The sequence below is a fragment of the Schistocerca gregaria genome, chromosome 5, assembly GCF_023897955.1.
Source record: "Schistocerca gregaria isolate iqSchGreg1 chromosome 5, iqSchGreg1.2, whole genome shotgun sequence".
In the NCBI taxonomy this organism is placed as follows: Eukaryota; Metazoa; Arthropoda; class Insecta; order Orthoptera; family Acrididae; genus Schistocerca; species Schistocerca gregaria.
The window spans coordinates 386,734,359-386,760,656 of NC_064924.1; the positions used below are offsets into that span (position 1 = coordinate 386,734,359).

The following is a 26,298-nucleotide window of genomic DNA, read 5'->3' on the forward strand; positions in this document are numbered from 1 at the left end:
GTATAATTGTTCTTTGCAATCATATGTGAAAGTTCTTTAGCTGTTGCGATTTGTTGTTCAGATTTCACAACTTTGTCTCTCAGTTCTTAATGTCATTGGCTATTAATACTAATGCAGGGCTACACCGATTAGAACAATAAAAATCTCTCTTACATACAATTAAAACATGAAGTAACAAAAGTTGTTACTTTGTCCTGCAGTTGAGGTACATCACATGTGTACAGTAGTTTCTTAATCTGACATACAAAAGATAAATGAAATAATGGAACACTATTTGCACTGTAATTGTTGATGAGCTGTGACCAGAAAAGGATAATTCATTATGACGCATTTTTATTTTGATGAGCTTTGTTTATCTTATGGTGTTAGGTAGTTTTTGCATGGCTCAGTGTTTTAAAACTCAGTGTTATGTTTGACATATGGGAAGATCTGTTTATGAAGATATGCATGATTTGTGAGCAGAAAACAATCATCAATTAAAATCAGGTCAAAGTGAGAGAAATCATTGAATATTTGAGAGAATTGACTCAAGAAGTAAAGCTGTCACAACAAAAGTGACATTTATGTATGAACAGCCTTTGTTTTGATGTTATAGATTGAATGTGTGATGATTATTGATTAAAATGATAGCACTGTGTTTTAGGCATTTTGCTCTTTTGTAGGGCTAGTTAGTAAATTAATAGAAAATTCCTTTTGAAGTTATGTTTTGAACTATGGAAAAAATAGACGCGGCCAAGTAGTGTCTAACTCGTTTTTGTCCCACTATCAATAACTAGTTGGCCACATGCACTTTATGATGAGGCCGATAGTTTCTAGTATAAATGAAATCTGCAGTAATGAAAAATCTGCAAAACTGTAAAGTCTGTCTGTTTGAAATGCTTCTTCAAAACTACTAGACAAATTTTCGTGGGGTTTTCGCAGATAACTTCAGCATAGCTTGGGGCACCTATAGGATTTAGTTCATGAAAATCAGATCATGGAAAAAATACTGTGATTTAAGTATGTCTTGTCGGATTGTTGGAACATGTTAATAGCCAAAATTACTAAACATATTTTCATGGGATTTTCACAGGTAACTTGAGCATAGCTGGGGGTACCATATAGGCTGGACTCAATCAAAATCTGATCACTGGGAAAAATGGGTATCGTAATTGAAAGTATTATCCATACTAACATTATAAATGTGGGATTAATGCTGTCCATCACATTTTCATGACTAACTCACAGAACCGATTTCAATTAAATTTGGTATGGAGGTAGAACGAAATTTTCACTCGGCAACAGAATGTACACTGATATGAAACTTCGTGGCAGATTAAAACTGTGTGCCAGACTGAGCCTCAAACTCGGGACCTTCGCCTGTCACGGGCAAGGTCCTAAGTTTGAGTCTCAGTCTGACACACAGTTTTGATCTGTCATGAAGTTAGGTATGGAGGTGACTTGAACCCAAACGAAGGATATAAGCTACTTTAGAAAGTGTGTGGTACAAGAGACTTACTGATTTGAAGAATATTATGTTAAATAGAGAAAAATAATTACTCCCTGAAAAAATTACTCTTTTACATTTGATCGTTATCATATTTGTGAAAAATCCTTTTATTGGTTGATATGTGCTACCCTGAAACAGTTCAAAGTAAGGAATGCAATGCTTATACAATTATCAGTGTGTTTAATCCATACTTCCACACTATTTGTTGCATAATGTATTATGTTGTATAATATAGAGCTACTTCAGTTGCATAATTCATAATTGCAAACTCCTGCTCCTGCCTTTCTGTACGCACTGCTCAGCAGTGATGCTCTGCATGCCGACACATTGTGTGTTGGGACTGTTTGGGAGGAGGAAGAGGGGAGGCTGTACACTATGATCTATGCTTACCCCAACAGGCAGACGTGAGGGAAGCTCATGTTATTGCATGTACAGTAGCTCCCTTACTCACCATCATAACAAAACTGCTAATATGTGAGTGTAGCGGCAGTTAACAGCTAGTCCACGATAATTGTTTGTAAGTGCAGGCTAGAACTGTTCCGTGTGTGCTGGAAATCATGTCATTTGGCAAACTTATTACTTACCTTGAGATTAATCATTATAATGTGGCCAGTTGCGATGATTTCTATATGGAGCTGATGGTTTCTGTACGGAGCAGAATTTTGTCTGTGTTAATACTGTGTGGTACTTGAATTACATGTATAGTGCTGAAATTCCGTTGTGGTTAGATGTAGTTTGCATATATTAGCACAGGGATGTACATGGTGTGAGCAGAAAAATATTAGATTTGATTGTGAAGGCTAAATACATGTTTTCCTTGTTTCCCCATTATTATTGGCTATATTGGTATACAATAATCTTATCAGTGAAATTAGTCTACATATGTTTTCTCCTGACATCTTTGTGGTAAAACAAATTTACTACAAACATAAAAGTGGGGAAAGCCAGAAGGACATGCCAGTTATACATGAGATTGATAGGTAATATTTTTAATGAGTTAATAATATGTTTAATGAGTAAACTGTTACTTCACTGTTGGGGCCCCAGATGTTGCCTGTTTGCAGTACTTGCACTCACACTCACTTCAGCATGAGTAACTGTGATGCAATTTCTTGATGACAATATTGTTGATGATACAATGGCAGTCAACATTGAGGACACAACCAGTTAGCCATGGAGTTACTTCACAAATGCAGTTGAAGCATCAAAAAGTGTAATTCCACATTGAGAACTTGATTTCATACAGTAGAAGCTATTAATAAGGAAAATTCTTTTATGAGGATAGCTGTGTGCATCAGTTCTTCTAACTTCTGTTGTGTGACATTTTCATTGTCTCAAAGAGCTCAGTTGTTGGGTGACATACTAGAATACATATATTTAGGCCACCAACTCCCACAACATTTTCAAATCTAGAGGTGGCTTTTCTCTCACATTGATCAATACCCTAATTGATCTGATGCATTCATGTACAAAGCAACATTGGGCTTATTCTGTAACCACTTACCATATTTGAGAACAGTAATGGTTGCTGCTTTGCTTGTTTCCGAGCCACAGCACTGGATCAGAGATTGCTTTTTCAATTCATGAATAATATAGACAGAAATAATTTATTATCTGTGTAAATTAGTTTCAAAGGAGCAACAATATCCATATTTTTGGTGTTGTTTTTAAAAGCCACATTATTTTAATTGGTGTTATCTGTTTCTGTACTTTGATACATGCTGTATTAGTAATTGGTTCACAACTTTACTTTGAAGGGGGGCAGGGGGGGGGGGGGGGACATACAGTTTGCTCATATATTGGTGAATTTATTAGTATTTTTTTTCTAGAAATGTGTTTTAAAAACATGAAATTTATAATTAAACTTTAATTAATTGGAAATTTGATGCGCAAACGGTCCTACGCTCTTGCTGAGTCGCTTCTTGGGTCTTTCACACCTGGTTATGATTTGTGCTTACCAAAAATGTATAATTGCAGCATGATCAACAGTCAATGTTAAACAGTAGGCCCTCTATCTTTGTTGGGCTAAGTCAGTTCGTGGGTAAAAAGAAGTTGAGGATGTAACAACTCCCATTCAATCTAGCCGGGTAAAGTGCTATGGTTTTCTAAACAACCTATAGCTAGAGTACAGTTTTATTTTTTTCTGTTTTAATTAGATGTGGTTAGAGCTAACTCTTCGTTTGGGCACTAACAATTTTGTAAAATTATGATGGTAGTCATTTAGGAGAAATTCTTCCTGTGATATATTGTCAGGTTTTACAAGGAAATCTGACATCTTGCTTTCTACTCTTATTAATGAGGAGACAAGATTGTATTGTCAAGCTTTCTAATATATTTATTTTTCACTTCATATTGTAAAAAAATATATTGTGGTTGGTTGTATAGTTATCAAATGTCTGTAAATGAAATGAGATGTTGGAAATACTCCTTGTATTTGGGATGTGTTAGTGTAGGTCAGTAAAGGCATACAAATATTTAGGTATTTGAAAACCAAATTGGAATGTACTCAGTTGTAACTTTTTCTGTATAAATGTTGTTTTATCCATGCTGATATTGATCTCTGTGGCTGTTAAGGATGCAACCAGCCACAAATAATTTTAAAAAGCCTTATTTTATGCCATTACTGATTTCAGGCTATGATGCTTTGAAAAGTTAGCCATCTGAAGATATGCAACATGTAATGTATTTGTCAGCAGCATGTTATCGCCGCCTAGAACATGTTCACTGTATGGTCTTCAGTCTTGCTTTGGTCCTTATTCCTTATCAGGGTGGTGCTTAAAAGTGTTGCAGCATAAACAGCTCACACCTTCTCAACAAACTACTGTAGCATAGAGACACTTCATAATATTCCTAATATCCTTTGCAGCCTCATCCATGTGCATTACATTTGTTGTTTTTGTTTACTATGCAAGGAGGAAGGAAAATGTCGAATGTAATTCACTTGCCTGAGGCTGCAACAGACATGATGAATATAGTGTAGTGTTTGTGTGCCACAGTGGTTTGTTTACAATGTGTGTGCTGTTGGCACAACACCACTCTCATGTTTTATCATGTAAAGAACTAAGGACCGAAGCACGACTAAATACCAACCACTAGAACATATTGTAGAAGCTGGTGCATGCAACTGAAAATCCATTACAGTAATTGGAAAAGTTATCCACCTGAAGATAGGCATGACTTGAAACTGATATTGGTATTAAATAAAGCTGTTTAGAAGCTTTTTAATATAATTTTCAGCAATTTCACTTTTTTGTTGTTTCTGCACAGCAGTTGTTGTAGTTATGTAGTTGTAATGACTCTGCTTTTGTATGTAAATTCGATTGACATAGAGTTACCTGTATTATTTTAATATTTACGTACTAGTACAACAGAAGAAGGGAAAAAGCTGATTATTGTAGCACCAGTTTGTAGGGTATCAGGTTTGTGAAACTTGAGTCATGGACAAGATGAGAAAAAGCAGGTTTCTTGTTTTTTGAAGTGTAGCTGTTCATAATGTATCAGTGCATTCACAATTTGTGTGTGAACATTCCTGTAATACAACCAACTTCGTTTATAATGCCTTGTGTACATTTCAAGAGAAGCTGAAGACCATCTGTGACCTGTTTATTGAGGTAGGACCCAACTTCCTTTCTAAAATAACAAAATATTTTTCTTCTGTGTTATGAGGGTGTAATTAACACACTTGATTGTTTCCTAATTCGTAGGTAAGTGTTAGCATGAATACAATGGGAACTGGTCATACAGTAGTGTATAAAAGCTATTGCGCCAGCAAACCATTTGATGACAGTTTCTTTAATACTGAATTATCTTTGAATGTAAGGATGAACATACATAGTCTGTGTGGTCATGAAAGGACTACAAGCTGATTATCATATTCCAGAATGAGATTTTCACTGTGCAGCGGAGTGTGCGCTGATATGAAACTTCCTGGCAGATTAAAACTGTGTGCCTGACCGAGACTCGAACTCGGGACCTTTGCCTTTCGCGGGCAAGTGCTCTACCATCTGAGCTACCGAAGCACGACTCGCACCCGGTCTCACAGCTTTACTTTTGCCAGTATCTCGTCAGTAAAGCTGAGAGACCGGGCGTGAGTCGTGCTTTGGTGGCTCAGATGGTAGAGCACTTGTCCGCGAAAGGCAAAGGTCCCGAGTTCGAGTCTCGGTCGGGCACACAGTTTTAATCTGCCAGGAAGCTTGATTATCATGTTTGTAATTATTTTGCTTTTTACGAGTACAAGGAGTTAGAATGGCTGGCCTGTATTTACTTTCAGGAGACAGAAGTCACTACTAATGCCAATAGAAATATTTCTGGTAGAAAATACTATTCTCTGCTTTCAGAACTTGTACATTTCCATTTTCAGAGACGAAATGGGCATTGGTTGCGAAGTAGGAGGTGGGGGATGGGCAAGATATCTTCAAATAGGTGGGTCCTTTGCAATCCACGGTTTGATTTACCTGCACCTCCTACCCCTTTCAGAAGAATTTCTCTTTAATCCCAGAAGAAGGAAACTTATGTTCTGAAAGCTGAATTTAATATTTTCCACCTTAGGTGTTTCTACCTGCAATACTATTAATTTCACTTTCTGACTGGAAATATTGGGCAGCATTCTTTCTTTTTGTAATTTTAACAGTTTTTTTTAAACTGACACTTTGTTTGCTTTTTACAGTAATGTAACTGATATAAACTTCCATGATAAAACTGAAATGGGAATATCAACACACACACACACACACACACACACACACACACACACAAGCGGACAGATTATATATTTATGTATAAGAGGTGTAGAATTTTGAAACCGGAGATCATGGTGTAAAATTGTTAAGGTGTTTGTGGCCGCTTGTTGACAAATTGCCTGTTGGCTTGTGTTTCGCTTTCTACGACTAATGTTCATTTAACAGTTTTTTCGATGTTTTTGCCAGCACTAGTGAGTAGCATTGTGAAAGCTTCACCATCCATTGCTTGTGGCAGTCAGTCACCAGCAATGGAGGGTGAAGCTTTCACAATGCTAGCCACTCGTACTGGCAAAACACCGGGAAAATGGTCAGACATCGGCTGAAGAACCTGAGACAGAAGCCAGCAGGAAATTTTCATGGTATAAACTTTGTTCTAGCTATATGTATCAGTCCTGTGTGCCACACTTAATATCTTTGGACCTAGAATGAACTACAAAATTTTGCGGAGAAGATAATCACTGAATTGGAATATTCAGAAGTTTCTAACACCAAATGTTTTAATATGCTGAAGTAATAACTTCTTAGGTGCTAACATTTTACTAGTTATTACATTTTGAATAATTTCAATATTTTTCCTGCTAATATTTTTACTAAATAAAACGTTCTCTTATTATCTGCCACTTCAGTTTTTATTGTAAATTTGGGATTTATTCTGTATTTCATCACATAAATTTTGCACCCATCCTATAGAAGCCTGTTCCATGTGCTTCTTTCATTATATATGCAAATTCTTTGGCGTACATATAGCTAAAGATATCAGCTACTTTAATTTATTTCAACCTATTTGTTTCAATCATGGCGTTCTCTCTGTTCTCTACATACATTACTGTCTACCCGCTGTGTGTGAGGTGGTAGGAGTAGAAATAGGGGGAGAGACACAACAGTCTTTGTACTCTTTGCCATCATTATCTATTTGGCAGGGTTTTCACAGCCGCTGCATGATATCTTTAAAGATAGCAGAGCAAGATGTTTAATTAGTATTTGCTGAGATTTAGCAGTTTTTCTGACACTTGATTGTGGTTGGGTAGTGTATGTTTTGAACTCTTTCTTTACTTTATTTAGACCTACTTTTGAACCAGATAACACCATTGTCCAGAAAAATGCATCTCTTTTACGGTAAGATCTCTCCTGTATTTGTTGTATCTAGTCAATGTTTTAGTATTGACATAGAACTTAAGGTTCTTGTTGTCTTGAATGCTTTTTCATTTACATATCATTATTTAGGACTGTGGTTTGTGTATATGCCATTGTTGTAAATATCATTAATTGTGATCAGTTACTATTACAGTTTGATGCTTGTGTATATCCACACTGAGTATTATATTCATGTAACATGTACTTTATGTTAGCCCAAGAAACAAATAATTTTTCTATACACAAAGTGCTGTATTTTCTTATGTGTGATGAAGTAACTACCAGCATTAGCAATGTTCATATGGTGGAGAATTACATGTGATTGTCATGAAAATTATTTATTCTAATTGCAGAACATATAAAACTTTCTTTACTTGGGCTAACATTTCTTTTTACAAGTAATATACTTTATGAAATTAAGAGTAACACAGATAATGTCTTGTTGGCTTTACTATGTGGGCTGTACTATTTCCTGACTTGTGCAATATTTCCCAGCCCATCAAGTACGTCATGTTGCATAAACATTCAACAATATACTCAGCTTTCATCAAACGCTTATCAACGAGTTCATCTTTCTGTAAGTAAAAATCATTTCAACGAAAGCAATAAAATGCCCTTCCTTCCCCCTTTCTTAAAGTTTGATTTTAAGAGCAGATTATTTTTTAAACAGTTAATTTTTCTGCACTGTAGTCCATTTATTCTAGTGTGTGTGTGTGTGTGTGTGTGTGTGTGTGTGTGTGTGTGTGTGAGAGAGAGAGAGAGAGAGAGAGAGAGAGAGAGAGAGAGAGAGAGAGAGAGAGAGAATATATGAATGCCATATATGGTATCTGTCCAACACTTTTTTTGTCTGTGTGAAAAATAGCTTTATTTTTTGTTTTAGGTTTTTAACAGTTGAATAATGTAGAAATATTCTGTTTTAAGTATAATGGCAAATTCTTACCTTACAATATTTTCTGTGTTGTGGAAATGATGTTCCAAATTAACCACAAACCTGAAGCAACACTGCAAACAAATCATCTTCTACTAATTTTTATAAAGTATAGATAACTGATTTCAAAAATTTAAATGTTGTCTCTTATAAAACGTTTGCACAAAACATTCATTAGCTTCTAAAGAGTAAATATTATAACTTGCGATTGTGTGTGCGCTGTTGAAATTGATGACAGGCATAAGAGAATTCTCATCATTTTCAAACAATGAAAAGTCCAGGTTAGAACAACATTACGAAAACGATAGCATGCAACTTACCATAGAGATGTCATGCTGAGTTGCAGACGGACATAACAAAAAGTTTATTACATATTGAGCAGAAAAGAAAAGAAAACACACACACATTCACATAAGCAAGCACACCTTATGCACACATGACCACTATCTCCGACCACACCAGCCAGACTGCAACTCCTGCTGTAAATAAAAGCAGCGGTCGGGAAAGTAAAGTAAAGTGGGAGGGATAGTAGAGTATGAGTTGGGGGAGAGAAGTGTGTTGTCTGGCAGGGTGCCCAGGGAATAGAAAGGATGAGCTTCTAAGTGCAGCATCGGGATGCTGTGGGGGAGGGAGGTGGAGGGAACAGGAAATAAAAAAGACGTGTGGTTGCATTGGCAGAGAATAGCACACAATGAGGGTGAGGGGCGTGACGTCAGTAGGGCAGAGAGGACGGAAACTGTTAGGTTGAGGGTGTGGAGACAGCAGGTTACGGTAGGCTGAATTTGGGGATAATTTCAAGAGTGGAGAATGTGTTGTAAGGCCCTTCCTTGCAGTTGTGAAAAGCTAGTGATGGAAGGCAGGATTGAGATGCTAAGGGTTGTGAGGCATCAATTGCAATCAAACATGTTATGATCAGCTGCACATTGTGCCACAGGATGGTCCACTTTGCTCTTGGCCACAGTTTGGTGGTGGCCATTCAATCTGGTGGACAGCTGGTTGGTAATCATATCAGTGAGAAAAGCTGTGCAGAGCTTTACATGACAAGGCTGCTTTCACAGGTGGCCTGGCCTCTGATGGGGTACAGTAAGTCTGTGACAGGACTGGAATAGGAAGTGCTGGATGGATGGATTGGGCAGGTCTTGTACCTGCATCTTCCACAGGGATATGAGCCCTGTGGCAAGGGATTGGGATTGGGAGTGGCACATGGATGGATACTGATGTGGAGTTTGGGTGGGTGCTGGAACATCACTTTAGTAGAGATCCTTCACGTGTTCCTAAAGTGGTGTTCCTTAGCCCACCCAACCTCCATTCCTGTGCCACTCCCAATCCCATCTTTTCACAGGGATCATATCCCTGTGGAAGATCAAGGTGCAAGACCTGCCCAATCCACCTACCCAGCACATCCTATTCTAGTTCTGCCACAGGATAATCCTACCCCCTAAGAGTCTTGGTCCCCTATGAAAGCAGCCATGTCATATGTCAGCTCTGCTGCAATCATTGAACAGCTCTTTATATTCGTATGACTACCAACCAGTTGTCAACCAGGATGAATGGCCACCACCAAACTGCGACCAACAGCAAAGTGGACCACCCTATGGCCCCACATGCAGCTGAACAAATCATATACATGCTTGATTTCAATGGATGCTTTACAATCTGGACCACTTGGATCCTCCCTCCACCACCAACTTTTCTGTAGTGTGTGGATAGGAATCATCCTTCCAACACATTCTCTGCTCCGGAAATTATCACGGCCTCTGCCTACGGTAACTGGTTGTTCCCATACACTGCAACCAAAAGTTTCCACCCTCGATGTCCTGTCACCTCCTCCCAGTTCATGTCACCTCACCTTTGAAGTGTGCTTTTCTTTGTCAATACACTCACCAGTCATTTACTCTTCTCTGTTCTTCTTCTTTGCTGCTCTCTGTTTTCCCTCCCTCCCTCAAAGCCTTTTGACACTGCACCTGGCAGCTTATCCTTCTATCATTTGGTCCCCTGCACACTCTGACAGATAGTGTTTTCTCTCCTGAACTGACCCTGATATCCCTCCCCCTTTCTCTGACCCACTCTGGATTGCTGCTATTGTTCAAGGTGGTGATTGCATTCTGGCCAGAGGGGTCGGAGGTAGCACTGGTGTGTGTGTGTGTGTGTGTGTGTGTGTGTGTGTGTGTGTGTGTTTCTTTTCTGAAGTGGACTTTGGCCGAAAGCTCTATGTGTAAAGGTCTTTTTGTTGTATCTTTCTGCAACTCAGTGTTTCATTTTTATGGTGAGTAACAATCTATATTTTTTTATAATGTTATTGTTATAGTCAGCATTCGAACTGGATAAAACATTGATCCATTTGGATCGAAGTATATAGAGACAATAGTTTCCAAGTATATTGTCGATAATTTTTTCATTGTCTATATATCTTTGTCTGTTCCCCTCAAGGCCATCACATGTTCCTCTGATTTAGATGTATACATCTTTACTTGTATTCTTCACATAAGTGTGTGCTATGTGATTGATGCAGTTGTATGCTTTTCTTCTACTTCGTTCACATCCAGGCTGGAATATATCTGCTCTGATGTCTTTAATTTTGCTGTTATGATCACTGAACAGCTTCTGACTTGTCGAAGCATTGTACCGTTGAAACCTTCTCTTACTTAAATCTTATGCAGTGTTGACAACAATTTAACATGATGTCATGTTTCCTTTCGGCTAGATTCTGTACTGTATTTGCAAATTGATGGAACTGGTGTGTCAAGAGCCTTCAACTCCTGTTTCAACTCCATGTTATCTTCTCACTATACGATACACATGGAATATTTCGTAGTGTGTAGTTAGTATTAAAGTAGTCAGTAATAGCAGACAGGAAGAGAGCTTATTAGATTATTAGGTCTGTGTACAAGAGTACAGTGTTCTCTGATAAAACATTACCACTCACTCTTCCCACAATTAGTGCAAATTTGCATTCCATTTGATGTCAATGCATGGACTTACTTACTTTATGATTTGTCAGGTATTGTCATTGCTTTGGAGGAATTGCTATTGATCTAGTCAAATTATTTTGGTCTTCCAATTATGTTATAGTTATGTATTCACGGTGTACAGTTCTTAGCCAAACACAGAGATGATAATAGCTGTGGAATTTTGCATTATTGTAAGGGTACAAGTTGCTAAGTGTAAATTGTCATCTTGATCAGTGGAGTAATTGTTAGTGTAATTTTTTAAAACAGTTATGTTGTGTATGTTGAAAAAGATAGGTTTTTAATACTGTGTATCTTAAAATTCTTCGTTAATGACACTTAACACCAGTCATTCATTTCTCCAAAACTGGTGACAATCTGTAAGGAGTTGAGGAAATTGGGATTTTCTTTTCTCTTTCTTTTTTCCGTGTGTCTCACTTGCATTGATTTAAAATTCTGCTGTTGTGGTCAACAGGTTTCTGGATGACATGGCCACCCTAAACCACACTTCTTGCTATTAACCGTAATCATTCATACAATATGGTGCCAAATGTCATTACATGAGTTAACACTGCTCCATAATTTTAAATGGGTAGCAAATATGTTGTTGAACTCATATATGTTGTCCTTTTCATGAGGATGATCCACATTAAGTTGTTCAAAAACACTAAAGCCAACAAAAAAAGTGCATGCTACACGGTTATAAAGTCCATAGTTAAGAACTGCCTAAAATAGCTGATGCCGTACAGTAGTACAAGAAAGATTAGGGAATGCTTTACTTAAATGAACCATGAGAAAGCTATGTTCAGCATGGGTTTTACATATGTTGAATGATGTCAAAAGAAATGCAGAAACACAGAAATTTTTGAACTGTTATTTTTAAAAATCATACTTATTGTGTGTGGCAGTTTGTTAATATGGATGTTAGATGAGTCTACCCCCTTACTCGATTAATGCAACACTTATCAAAGCTAAATGTGCAAGCCACTGGCCAGGGAGGGGGAATATGCAAAGGCAGCTTCATATGATGAAAGGGATAAATCTAATGTTTTCTGTGGGGCAAAAGGGGGTTCTTATTGATTACTTTACAAAATTGGACAGTAATATGCAAAACTTTTTGAGAAAATATTAGGATTTTAAATAAAAAAATTAAAAGATCAGGATTATAAATAAAAAATCTTTAATCAGTATACTATGTCTACTAAGAAAGATTATGTGGCAGTAGAAAAGCCGAGGGATTTGAAATATGATTTGGCAGGCTCACTAGATTTTGGATCCTATGATTTTATCTTTGTAACTGAAATGTTATAGAACATAGAACAGATACACACTTCAGGGATGGAATGTACTAACTAGAGAACATTTGACAAAATACATTGAAGTGAAAGAGAACTATATGGAAAAGTAGTGCATTTCCACTGCAAAACAATTTATCCTGCCAGATGGAGAAATTTTCATCACCGCATTTCAAAAGAGGCGAGATGCCAGACAGGTGCATAGGTGTAATGGAGCCTTCTGCGCCAGGCATCTACCTGAGCGTGGCAGCTCTGTCCGCAGAGTGGCTGCTGCGAGGTTCTGCCGGCAAACCTAGTTTTGCTGTCAGTGGAACACACAGTGGCCTATGTCACCAGCAGAGCTGCCAAGTGCTCGTGCCACACATCCTTACTTAGTTTTACCTGCTCACATGAGTGGCATGGATAATTTTGAAACCAACTCTTTTATCTGTGAGATTCAGGTGAGATCAGTAACTTGGGACACCCCCTCTCAGAAGTATTCAAATCACAAACTGGAAAAACAAGTGATGGGAATTTCGAGGTTCATAAATGAAGCTCAGTTCGAAGAATAAGCCTCCCCAGATTACAATTACATCCAAACTATTTGCAATAATGCATTTGCTGGGGATAGTGGAAATTGTCAATCCTCAATTTCCTCTCAGCTTGTTCCTAATGCTTCATTCTGATCATGAGAGCTTTACACCACAGACAAAGCCTATTTGCTATCCAAGTTATGTAAGTTTTCCTCGAAACCCACTTCCAGACCAAAATAACACAGCTACATCTCCTGCTGCAGCAAGTGATGCTAACAGACCAGATACATCAGGCACACTAGATTATTTTAAGAAAAGAGATATCTAAACAATGAGGGCATGTTTTCGACTTCTTGACTAAACATTTTGAAATTTACTTTTGGTTTATAATAACATACTTTTCAAATAAAAACTGAAAAGCACTTCTATGTATACTTAACAGTTTCAACTAAAACTGTTACTATCACTGCAGACAGCAAACAGTTAGCTACCGAGTACGCAGGGCACAAAAATCCCTTCCTCAATGTGATTACCTTCCTTAAAACAATGACTTTTTTGTCAGTTGATCTGAGGAGATCTCCTCATCAAATGAACAGAATGACGTTCTCAGTATACTGGAAAATTTGCGCCGTTATTTTTTAAATCATTATAAAGTGTGTCAGATAACCCGTTAACGCTGTGATCATTAATGATGGGGTGTGCCTGGAACTTCTTTTCCTGCATTTGCTTCTTATTTCGAACTTGCACATAAAGCTTGTAGCTTTTCCGCTGAATGGAGAGTGAAGGCATTCCTCTAGCGTCTCTGCTGGTGTCTTGTACTGCCAGACCTGAGTGCTGTCAGCAGAGTGGCAGCAGACCTGCCATGGCGTTCCAGTGCGGCAGGGCCCTTAGCCTGTTATTGGCAGGATCATTCTGGTCTGCAGTAAGTTTTTGCTGATAGAAAACCGTTTTTCAGTTCCTGGCATGAATTGTTTGACTCATAATAAAAGTATTAATTTTCCAGAAATATTTTTATCACTTGAAGGTACTGAAGTATTTTTTAAATACTCTGTTAAACCCTAAGAACCATTTTAGTTGTTCAGTAAACATTGTGTTGCTACATAATTTTTATTTTATATTTACTTCTATCTTTCACTTCCTCTAGCAAACTGTGGTATTTTTCAAGGTTGTATACTATAAATTCTTTGTTTCCAGTCATGTTTATTTAAGTTGTATCGGCATGTCAAATCTTTCATCTGAGTTTTCAGTATGGATGATTAAAATAAGTCAGAGCTGCCTGAAATGTTTACTGGGAAGTAAGCATATATGATATACTGGTAAAATCTTCGATGGAAATTGTAGCAGTGTTTTGATTCTGTGGATCGACCCCTTTGATGATAATTGTATTGAAGCATGAAAGAGTTTGTCTTTCACCTTCATTAAATAGATGCAATAAAATCCACTTTGGAGTATGAAATCGGAGAGCCTGAGAACCTGTGTTGTTAACACTGCTGAGATATTTGTGTTTTTTTGCAATTCTGTGAGCTGAATTTCTATTTAATTGGTTGTAGTACTGCCCTTATTGATCTTCATACAACAAATTGAGGTTAAGCTTCCAGTTCTGGAAGACTTCATCAACTGGCAAACCACATCTTACAGCATAGCATCTTCACTCTTCCAAGTCTATCTTGACATGTAAAATGTGTTTCAGTAAAAAAAAAAAAAAATAATTATCAGTAACTAATGACATTATAAATCCCAATTGTTATGTGCACTTTGTTGTTTAGTCTTTTAAAACTGTAGTATTATTTTCAAGTTATGTCCTGTACTGCATTGCTAACGTTCCAGCGTTGGAACATTCCAGCATTGGAACATTCTTTTGGGCTACAGCAATCACTAAAGCTGATATTATGTTGAATTCAAAGTGATTAGATTGATAGCCTCCACTTTGTCGTGTAGTTTGTTATTAGAAAAGCAGCTAGTAACCTCTATTAATTTTGAAATTTTGTTCTTTATGATGTCTTTTATCCCAGTTGGGCAATGTGTTTGTTAGAAAGACTGTGTCTTATTTGTTGAATATTCTGAATTACCTGAATTCACTTTATCAGTGGTTGTAGTTTTCTACGTATTCGACAAGTGTGCCTGCTGCTCAACATCATCACTACTTACACTGTACTTAAGACAGTTGATTTCTACTAATAAGGTGACCAGTTGAATATAATCCATTGTTCATTGTTCATAAATTTATACCATTGACAGTACTAGAGTATTAGGTGTTAGTAATAGCTTAATAAGTAGTGAATTTGTGAAATTATGTCCGTCTTTGCCAAAAGATCATTTTCCCTCCTTCCTCTTTGTTAAGACTGCACACCATAACAGCTTCCATAAATTGAACACACTGTTCCTTTTGGACCCAGCAAGAAATGAAAGAAATATGAGTCACAGTTTCACAAAACATACTGTTTACTGCTAACATGATTCATGAGCTGATTGTACTTTTTGAATTCAGTCTGTTTCGGTTCACTTCACTACACTAGAATTGCAAACGATTGATGTAGGACATGAGTATGTATATTTGTATTTATTTTTTATTGATTTTTCTCCACGTAATGTAAATTAGAAGAAAGAATTCTGTATTGTTTTTTGTAGTTTTCTATATCTGCTAATATATATTATGAAATTAGTTACATATGGAACTTATCCATTTTATGGAAAACAGAAAAATTGCTGGTATAGAGCAGAGTTGACTTCATTGTAAAAATTTGTGGCCAGTGATCCAACACTGTTCTGCTGCCAGCATTTTTCGATCATTTGGCTCAAAAGACACATAGATACGCTGCAATATTTAGTGTTTCTTTGCGCCTTTATGTAATGTTTTCAGTTAAGACTATTGGTATTGAATTACTTTCCATCACTTTCTGAGGAAGACGGAAGATGAAGATATATAACACTCTCTCTGAGCAAATTCTCTTGGTTTCCAGTTTCTTCATGCCATTGCATCTCTGTGCGGATGTCTCAAAATGTATGTAATGTATAATATTCTGTTTTTTTGTCTTACTTCATTTTTCTTTAATTAGAAAATTCCAGCATCCATTAATTGTTATTATTTTTAATGGAGGCTTGAATTATGTAGTATTTCATCTCTGGCAATTTTTATGTATTGCTGTATTAAGTGTTACCCTCATTGTAGTGACAGTTTCAGTGCATTGCTGTCACATGCAACTGAATTTTTGTGAAGACCTTTCAACTGCTGTTTGAAAACACTTTTAGTACATTCTTGGAGTAGAACATACATTTGGCTTCTTGGAGTGTGGTGTGCATAGTGTGTGGTCATTGAGCATATCACCACCTCATTTCTGAATGTGAAACTTTAATAAATGAAACATTTCTCTACACAGAAACAGGAAGAAGAGAAGGAGGTTGAACGAAAGAGAAAAGAGTTGCAAGACCGTGAGGAGCGAGACAGGAAAGAAAGGAGAGCAGCTTCATCTTCGCGAAATAGATCTCGAGGCTCGGTCTCCAAAAGTCGATCGAGGTCAAGATCCCACAATAGGGATGCTACAAGAAGTCAAACACCAGACAGCTCTTATTCTGCTAAAACTCGTTCGAAGCGAGATAGGCATCACTCTCATTCAAGGTAAACTATGGCTGCATCAAATCTTAAAGGTGAATTATACAAAAATGATGTCAATTCAGTGATTTTGGGTTAATTTCCTACATACATCGTATTTTATGATATCTTAGATAGAAAAGGGTAAGCACTATTTTCATGCCTTTCTTGGCTGACTTAAAGATTAAGAATATTCTTGTTAGTAATAAGTTGTCATTAATAACAGTGTTTCATATTCCTGTTTTAATCCAACATGTTTTGAAGTCACAACTCCATTTACAAGGACTACATTAACTATATTAACCACTCATTCACTAAACAATTGTATATTGAAGGATCTTACCTGAAACATACCAATGAATTTCACAGAGTCAGTGTTCAGGATTTGTCAACAATTATTTGGGAAGAAGTTATATTGCAACATATGTAATTTAAGAATGGCTTACAGGAATGTGTCAGTGTTTACTATTTTACTATAGTAGGGACACGTAGCAGCAGTACATAGTTTTAGAGGTTTTCTTGTACTCACATGGTGATGAATCTTCACAGCAACATTTCTTGAAGAAAGTACGTAATCTATCTTACAGAAATAAAATTGACTGACAGATTAGTGTCAGAAGTGCAAAACTAAAGTAGTGATTTTACAGGGAAGTGTTGTATTAATGCAAATGCATTGGACTGACTTACTTTACATCCTATCTGAAAAATAGTTCATTACTGTGCTTAGGAAAGTACAGCAGACTCCATGTTGGTGAGTTGTGAACTTTGGTTTCTGTTATTTATAATTTCTTAATTTACTCTCACTAAACTTAACTCTGTGATCATACAGCTAATGTTCCTCAAGCTAAATCGTTTAAATATTACGGGGAGGAGTTTGTTAACATCCTTTCGTATTTCTTATACCATTTAATGTGTGTTTGAAAAACAAACCTTGTATATAATCACACATACAAAGGATACACTTAACATACTTTCTATTTGATAGTTGTAATTTGAGAAGTATTTGGAAAAAAATAAATCGGTTAATGTGCCGATTGTGGGTAGATGATTGCATTGCTGTTTAAAGAAGTAAGTTCAGCTTACTGATCCATTTTGTTTTAGTGTAATAATTTACTTATATTTATCTTTGTGGAGAGAGGGTTTCATTTTTCAGAAAAAAAAAAAATTATGATTTTCTTCTCATCTGCAGTTCTGACATAATTAGATGCAAACTATTTATTGTATGTACAAATAATGGAAGGCGTTACAGTGAATGACTCACTATTAAGTTAAGCCCTTCAGCAGTTGATACATTTCATATCGATTGCGCGTGATTTAGTCTTGTTTATGTGACCGGTCAGCACTTCAGTGCCTCAATCATACAGTGATTCACTACCTACTCCTTTGATTACTTGTATTACACACAGGACTTTCCAGTAATTTTTTGTGTTGGAGTGACCAATAAAGATAATTTTTTATTATGATTTAATGTTGTTTATTTGTTTGGTTTTCTAGAGATCGGGAAAGAGAGAGGGAGCGTGAAAAAGAGAGAGAAAAGGAAAGAGAACGAGAGCGTGAACGAGAAAAGGAGAAAGAGAGGGAGAAAGAGAGAGAAAGGGAGCGAGAGAGGGAGAGGGAAAGGGAGAGGGAGAGAGAAAGGGAGAGGGAGAGGGAAAGGGAGAGGGAGAGGGAGAGAGAAAGGGAGAGGGAGAGGGAAAGAGATCGTGACAGAGAGAGAGAAGAGGTCCAGAGGAAGACTGACCGTGAAATTGCAAGAGAAAGAGAAGAGGAGGAAGAAGCTAAGGAAAGGAAAAAAGCTGAAAGAAAAGCCCGCGAGAAGGAAGCTGCATATCAAGTAAGTTTCCTTTCTTTCTGTTTAGTAATAAATGATTGAATAAAAAATTTTAGAAGATTAATTACTGCTTAAGTCCCACAGGAAGAGCATGTAACCCAGTCAATTTTATAATATGATGAAAAATTTTGGACTTTGCAGTGAAATATTGTTACTTTTTACTTACTTTTTGACTCAGCTGCTTTGTTGTACAAACATATTTACTAGGAGAATATTCTGTCACTGAAATGCAGTTCAAAATTACTTGCAAAGTGTGCAGCTAAAACTACTGTTGCCCTTTGTTGGGAAAAAAGGCTTTTCCAGAACAAATTTCATAATGTTTCTAGAATTTTTGTTTCGTCATTGCCAGAACAATTTTGTGGGAAGGCATTCAGATCAGAGCGGTGGTACTTCTAGAATACCTGGAAAACCTTGAATTCTCAGGAATTATATTTTATCTGGAAAAAATCATGGAAATCTCAGGGAATTTCGTAGAACCCCTGGGAATTCTGTGTTTTTAACTCAGCATTGGAATTTAACTGTACTGGGTGCTATAAATCACAAATTTTAAAATACTTAATATTATTATATAAATTATTAGTGTTCAAAAACCGGTCAAACTACTGCTCATGGCCAGTATATATCAGTTGTGTGGAAACAGAAGTTATTGTGAGAGGACACCCCCTCCCCCCCCCCCCCCCTCTCAATGTTAATTTATCGGGGATGGTTTAGACATCATAATCCAGAAATATTCTCTGTTTTATTCGGTGTTGTTCAGTGATGCAGGATTATACGACCAAATGTTTTAACAACTTCACTTGAAATTGAGAGTTATACTTCGAAATAAATTGGTACTTAAACATCTCGAATTTACTCTGGCAATGTAGAAATAAACCTTCAAAAACCTGAACTGATTTAGTATTATTCTTGCCAATAGTTGAGTGGTGAGCATGGAAAGAGCAATCTATATTTCCACTTTTCACTCGGTAGTGAGTATATAGGTATCATTGTTGGCTGTAAGAGATCACCCTGTCAGTAAGCATATTCAGTATACTTGGTAATAATCATCAGGTTTTCAGGTTTTTATTATTGTTTATGTAGTGTGTTTGAAAATGGATAGTGGCAGTGTGTCATATATTTAATTCAGGAGCTCAGAAGGAGATGATACTACATAATTGGAGAGGCAAAGTGGTGATAGTCAGATTATTGTTTTGTTTGTGCTTACCAGTGGTATGAAGTATACAGAAAGGAATTGTTCTTTCCGTTTTTTGTTTGTATGTGAGAAACTAGTTACCCTACGCATGGAACTTTAAACCCATAATTTTCCTTTTTTGATTTAATTGTTTTCTAAAGAAATTTGACAAAAAATTATGGGTATTTCTATATGTACTACTTATCATGTCTTTTATTCCCCTCAGAATCTTTATTTGCAAAAAAGTCTTGAATAATGTTCTCTGTGCATTGACTATCTTTCCAATCTAATCTGGCTGGTGCAGCATATTTTTTTCACTGCCCATCAATTCCATTTCAGCACCCATCACTCCTGTGCTCACCCGCTGAGTGCTATAATTACGTGCTAGTACACTGTACTCACATTCAGGATAATGATAATTCAAATCACTTTTGGGCTAGCCAGATTTAGGTTTTCCATGGAATCTTTAACTCATTTAAGGTGGATAAGGGAGGGGAGGAAAAAAAATTAGAATACCTTCCTCAACATTCCACAATCCAATCTTGCACTCTGTCTTTCATAACAACATGTCAAGTGAACAGTAAACCCTAATTTTATTTTTTTCCCTTGCTCATATATTTGGTGTTATATAAGTAGGAATGGAATCATCATCAAATTGTATACACATCCTAATCTCCTTCTCTTATTACTCTGTCCATGCCCTCCCCCCCCTCATTCTCCTCCTCCTCCTCCTCCCCCACTCTGTTCATCACTGTCTCCCTTCCCCCCCTCCCCCCCTCCCTCTGACCATATCCTTCCCCATCTCTATACCCATTTCCTTCCTTTGCTCTGTCCATCTCTTCCTTCCTCTCCCTGACCTTGAGCCTTCTTTATTATTTCTGACAAGGAAATCTTGCTGCTTCAAATTATACATAAGTAGAAAGAATATCCATGGCAGAAACAATTTGTCTAATTGTTTGAATGAATGCTTTCTATTTCTAAGATGTCGTCAGTGGTTGGGTGCAGCTGGGTAGTTGTGCTGCTTCCCTACTCCCTCATTCCTGATGCTTTTCCCCTTCCTACCACTCCCCTCAGCTTGCAGTTAGTGCAACGATCACTTCTTGCTGCTAGCCTAGCAGCTGCTGTCAAGAAGCAGTGAGGCATGAGGAGTGGTTTCTTTGGATCTGTTTCTCAGAGTTTGTTGATGCAATGGCCGGAGTTGGCAGTGATGTTGTTGATGCAATGGCCTGAGTTGGCAGTGATGTGCGCACAAGTTGTGCCTAAGTGAATGTGTGCGTACTTTTCTTTTCTGACAAAGGCTATGGACGAAAACTTATTTCTGAGTTCACCACCAGCAATGGAGGGTGAATCTTTGACAATTCCAGCCACTCGCACTGATGAAATGTCAGTAAAATCATCAGACGAACGTCGGCTGACGAATCAGAGACAGAGGCCAGTAGGCAGTTTATTTTAAATCTGTGTTGCAACTCCAAGGAAATTTGTATTTTTGTCACCAAACGTGTTGAGCTTTATTGAAATTAAAGGAGAACGGTGGTCATTACTTTGTCCATCCAAAAACAGTTCATTACAAAAGATGTTGACATTAGCATTTAAAATTTTATAGCTCACACGATTTGAGGGGGGGGGGGGGGGTAGAAATACAGATGTCCTTACATATTCATATTTTTGAGATGTCAGAATGTGTTTGGGTAAAAGGCTAAAGCCTGTCTGAAAATCAGGGAATTTCGCTCTTAGGGAAGCTTGTGACAACCCTAAATTTGTACTTATTGCTCCATTTTTTAATTTCATTCATGACTTGAAAATAGTCCATTGTACTATCCACTTCTGAATCAGTTTGTTCCTTCTGCTGATTAAAATTTAATGCATTATTTTTTCTATGTGGTTGGCAATACAGGGTGTATACATGGACAAGGGAAAAAAAATCCCGGATATCTCATTTAAAAAGTATACACTTTTTCCATTTTAAGTGACAGTAGGTTTTCCATAGATTTTTCTCTCGGATCTGTAAAACTCAACAGTTCTTTGAATGGTTAACGTTTTATACGTTGGCATAGAACTTCTCAAAAAAGGAAAGGGGGGAAAAAAACGGGAGAGAAATTTTGGAAAGACTTTTGATGAAAAAAGGAGAGAATTTTTGGAAAGATCTCGGATTTGCTGCAAAACATACACTGCATATTTTCGTATTACGAAATATAAATTTGAATTGCATCAAATACAGCATATTAGTTTCCAGAGCATTGAAATTGAGATTACAATGTCCTTTTGGAAGCCAGTCATCTCTCATGCCACGTGATCTTGCCAGCAGCTTGACAGCAGAGATTCAGAGTGTAGGACATGTGTTATAGCCAGCCAATAGCAAGATCACTGCCCTGTAACGTGAACACACAAAGAGGAAAAGTTAATAGTTACATTAATATACATAGTGCAGCTACAATAAAAGCTAAGCTTTCACGGATAATATTGGTCTTGAAGATTAATAAGCTGCAAGAGAAGCTAAGCTTTCACATGTAATATTGGTCATGTGTTATACTTTGATACATCACACAAATGTGTCAGTAGATTTAAAACAATGACATAAATGTCTGGTCTTCTGGGCTTGAAATTCTTATAAGTGGCTGGTCCTCAAAGTGTTCAGTTTTAAATGCTCCGTGATTTAAGAAATTCATCCCACTTTCTCACATGTAACATAATTCATCTTGCATAAAAAGAAATTTACTTTTAAAGTAACTCTTTTCGAACCACCGTTCGCTGTACTATCCTGAGACTGTTAGAAATAGGTTCGATTTAGCAGTTGCCAGAGAGCACCACAAAGCAGGCATTATTGCGCGTGCGCAGCTGCAGTGGTGTAGGAAACCTGCATGTTCGTGTGTATAAAGCACTAAGAGAGCTTACATTACACCATAAAAGAAACAGGACATCGGAGGATACTTAAAGAGCATCAGAATTTCATAAACCATACTAAAATGCATAATTTGGCTCGAAGTGCACCTTTTTCTAAATATATTTGGTTCTTTATTGTAGCATAATGCCATACATGGCAGAAGATGAAAATGTGCACTTGAAATTCAGTGAATAGTTGGAAGCTAAAACAACGAAAAATTCCCGGAATTCCGAAATATTCTCGAGTTTTTCTCGGTTTTCTCCTGGATGAAAAAATTCCCGGGTTTTTCCCAGTTGTCCCAGGTCGTATACACCCTGTAAAAATTTTGACAAGTATCTTGTACATTACAGAGGGAAGGCAGATGGGTTTACAGTTTGTACTATGTATTGTTCATTGTCTTTATAGTTGAATAGAATAATTTCAGAATCGTCCAAGGTTTTGTGAAATCCAGACACCATTGTCTCCAGGTGCCCTTCCTTTTCAATATCTCAGAAAAGATTTCTACAGCTCTAAGGGCATTTGTTGTGTAGTGGTGTTATTTTCATTATTAACTAACTGTGTTTGTGATTGCGTTGTGCACTGCACTAAGATTTAACTAGGTCTTGGAATCCTTGGAAATTCTTTTTCTCTTGTGCCATCAGATGATATGTGGTGAAATTTGGTGTGTATACAGTATAAGTTTGTTTTACTGTTTTATATTATTTCTCTTTCCTAATTTTATTTATAACTTCTCACATCTTCTTGGTAAAGTTTATGAATAGTTTTGTTTGATTCTATGACAGCAGACCAGTCCACAAACTATGTCAATCACCATTATTCTTGGTAATTCTGGATTAGCTTGCATCCTTAAGGTTGTTGTCTTGTACTTAAAGAACCCCAGCTGAACACTGAGAACAGTATCATAGCATTTGATTTAACCTTATTTTATTTGCAGTCCTCCTCCTGTGAGCTATGTCCCTTCAACAGCATAGTCTGTTGTGTCATCATATCTAACCACAAATCTAACTAAAATATGTTCCTTCACCATGTGATGAAATAACCTCACTTTCCAAGCTGTTCATATGCTCAAACGTCATTTATGATTATAGTTCCGGAGATACAAAATGCACTGTGTGGCCTATAACAAATGATCAAAGCAGTTAAAATAATTTCCACCTTCAGTTATTTCTAACTATGACCTTTGTTTCACATTTGTATCTTGCACTAGTGAGTTAAAAGTGAATATCAGTAAAGGTCTAAAAGGAACATGTTGGCCATTGTTTGTCAGACATAAGCTGATGCTTCTTTGACTACTGAATCACAAAAGGATAAGTTCCGCACCAGAATCTGAATGATGTTCTTATTATATATCTGCATCTGTACTCTGCAAATCACTGTGAAGTGCACTGCAGAGACTACATCTTACTGTACCAATTATTAGGGTTTATTTGCATTCCATTTACGTATCGAGTGCAGGAAAAAGGATTGCTTAAATGCGCCTTTGCATACTGTGTAGGCTATGCTATATGTGAGCAATACATAGGGGGGTATGCAAGCATTACATACACTCCTGGAAATTGAAATAAGAACACCGTGAATTCATTGTCCCAGGAAGGGGAAACTTTATTGACACATTCCTGGGGTCAGATACATCACATGATCACACTGACAGAACCACAGGCACATAGACACAGGCAACAGAGCGTGCACAATGTCGGCACTAGTACAGTGTATACCACCTTTCGCAGCAATGCAGGCTGCTATTCTCCCATGGAGACGATCGTAGAGATGCTGGATGTAGTCCTGTGGAACAGCTTGCCATGCCATTTCCACCTGGCACCTCAGTTGGACCAGCGTTCGTGCTGGACGTGCAGACCGCGTGAGATGACACTTCATCCAGTCCCAAACATGCTCAATGGGGGACAGATCCGGAGATCTTGCTGGCCAGGGTAGTTGACTTACACCTTCTAGAGCACGTTGGGTGGCACGGGTTACATGCGGACGTGCATTGTCCTGTTGGAACAGCAAGTTCCCTTGCCGGTCTAGGAATGGTAGAACGATGGGTTCGATGACGGTTTGGATGTACCGTACACTATTCAGTGTTCCCTCGACGATCACCAGAGGTGTACGGCCAGTGTAGGAGATCGCTCCCCACACCATGATGCCGGGTGTTGGCCCTGTGTGCCTCGGTCGTATGCAGTCCTGATTGTGGCGCTCACCTGCACGGCGCCAAACACGCATACGACCATCATTGGCACCAAGGCAGAAGCGACTCATCGCTCAAGACGACACGTCTCCATTCGTCCCTCCATTCACGCCTGTCGCGACACCACTGGAGGCGGGCTGCACGATGTTGGGGCGTGAGCGGAAGACGGCCTAACGGTGTGCGGGACCGTAGCCCAGCTTCATGGAGACGGTTGCGAATGGTCCTCGCCGATACCCCAGGAGCAACAGTGTACCTAATTTGCTGGGAAGTGGCGGTGCGGTCCCCTACGGCACTGCGTAGGATCCTACGGTCTTGGCGTGCATCCGTGCGTCGCTGCGGTCCGGTCCCAGGTCGACGGGCACGTGCACCTTCCGCTGACCACTGGCGACAACATCGATGTACTGTGGAGACCTCACGCCCCACGTGTTGAGCAATTCGGCTGTACGTCCACCCGGCCTCCCGCATGCCCACTATACGCCCTTGCTCAAAGTCCGTCAACTGCACATACGGTTCACGTCCACACTGTCGCGGCATGCTGGCAGTGTTAAAGACTGCGATGGAGCTCCGTATGCCACGGCAAACTGGCTGACACTGACGGCGGCGGTGCACAAATGCTGCACAGCTAGCGCCATTCGACGGCCAACACCGCGGTTCCTGGTGTGTTCGCTGTGCCGTGCGTGTGATCATTGCTTGTACAGCCCTCTCACAGTGTCCGGAGCAAGTATGGTGGGTCTGACACACCGGTGTCAATGTTTTCTTTTTTCCATTTCCAGGAGTGTAGGAGTTTGTACTATATTCCTAGAGACATCACTTAAAGCCCGTTCCTGCAACTTCGTTAATAGAGTTTCTCGGGATGGTTCATGTCTGTCTTCAAGAGTGTTCCAGTTCAGTTCCTTGAGTATCTCTGTGACACTCTTGTGCAGATCAAACAAACCTGCGTCAGTTAGTGCTGCCCTTCTCTGTATACTTCAGTATCTTCTATTAGTCCTATTTGGTACATGTACACACATCTGAACAGTATTCCAGAATGGGTCACATGAGTGATTTGTAAGCACTCTCTTCAGTAGACCAATTGCATTTGCTCAGTATTCTACGAATAAACCAAAAGTCTACCAACTGCTTTACCCATGGCTGAGCTTGTGTGGTTGTTCCACTTCATATCCCTATATAATGTTAAACCCACGTATTTGTACAAGTTGGCCAATTATAACTGTGACTCATTGTTATTATATTTATAGGGTACTACTTTTTCATTGTGTGAAGTGCACAATTTTACATTTATGAACATTTAAAGCAAGTTTCCACACTTTGCAGCACTTTGAAATCTTATCAAGATCTGACAATATTTATGTGATATAATTGGATAGATAAAAAATTCTACTCACCAAGTGGTGCCAGGAGAACACACAAAAAAGGTTTTACTATGCAAGCCTTATGTGCCAGTGACTCCTTCTTCCAGCAGAAGGGTTGAGGGGAAGGAAGAGGGGTGAAGGAAAAGGACTGGAGGGGTTTAGTAAAAGGGGTAGAGTTCGGAAAAGTCACCCAGAAACCCGAGTCGGGGGAGACTTACCAGGTGGGATAGAAGGAAATACTGAT

At 38.2% G+C, this 26,298-nt stretch overlaps 1 protein-coding gene across 3 annotated transcripts in view; it reads left to right on the top strand.

Moving 5' to 3' along the window:
- Window positions 1-26,298, top strand: part of LOC126271940 (RNA-binding protein 25) — a 180,700-nt gene that overhangs the window by 98,196 nt on the left and 56,206 nt on the right. For all 3 annotated transcript variants that reach the window (XM_049974363.1, XM_049974361.1, XM_049974364.1), the window contains 2 exons: window positions 16,423-16,661; window positions 18,129-18,468. In XM_049974363.1, coding sequence (XP_049830320.1) covers window positions 16,423-16,661; window positions 18,129-18,468 — 579 coding nt within the window. The remainder of the gene's footprint in view (window positions 1-16,422; window positions 16,662-18,128; window positions 18,469-26,298) is intronic.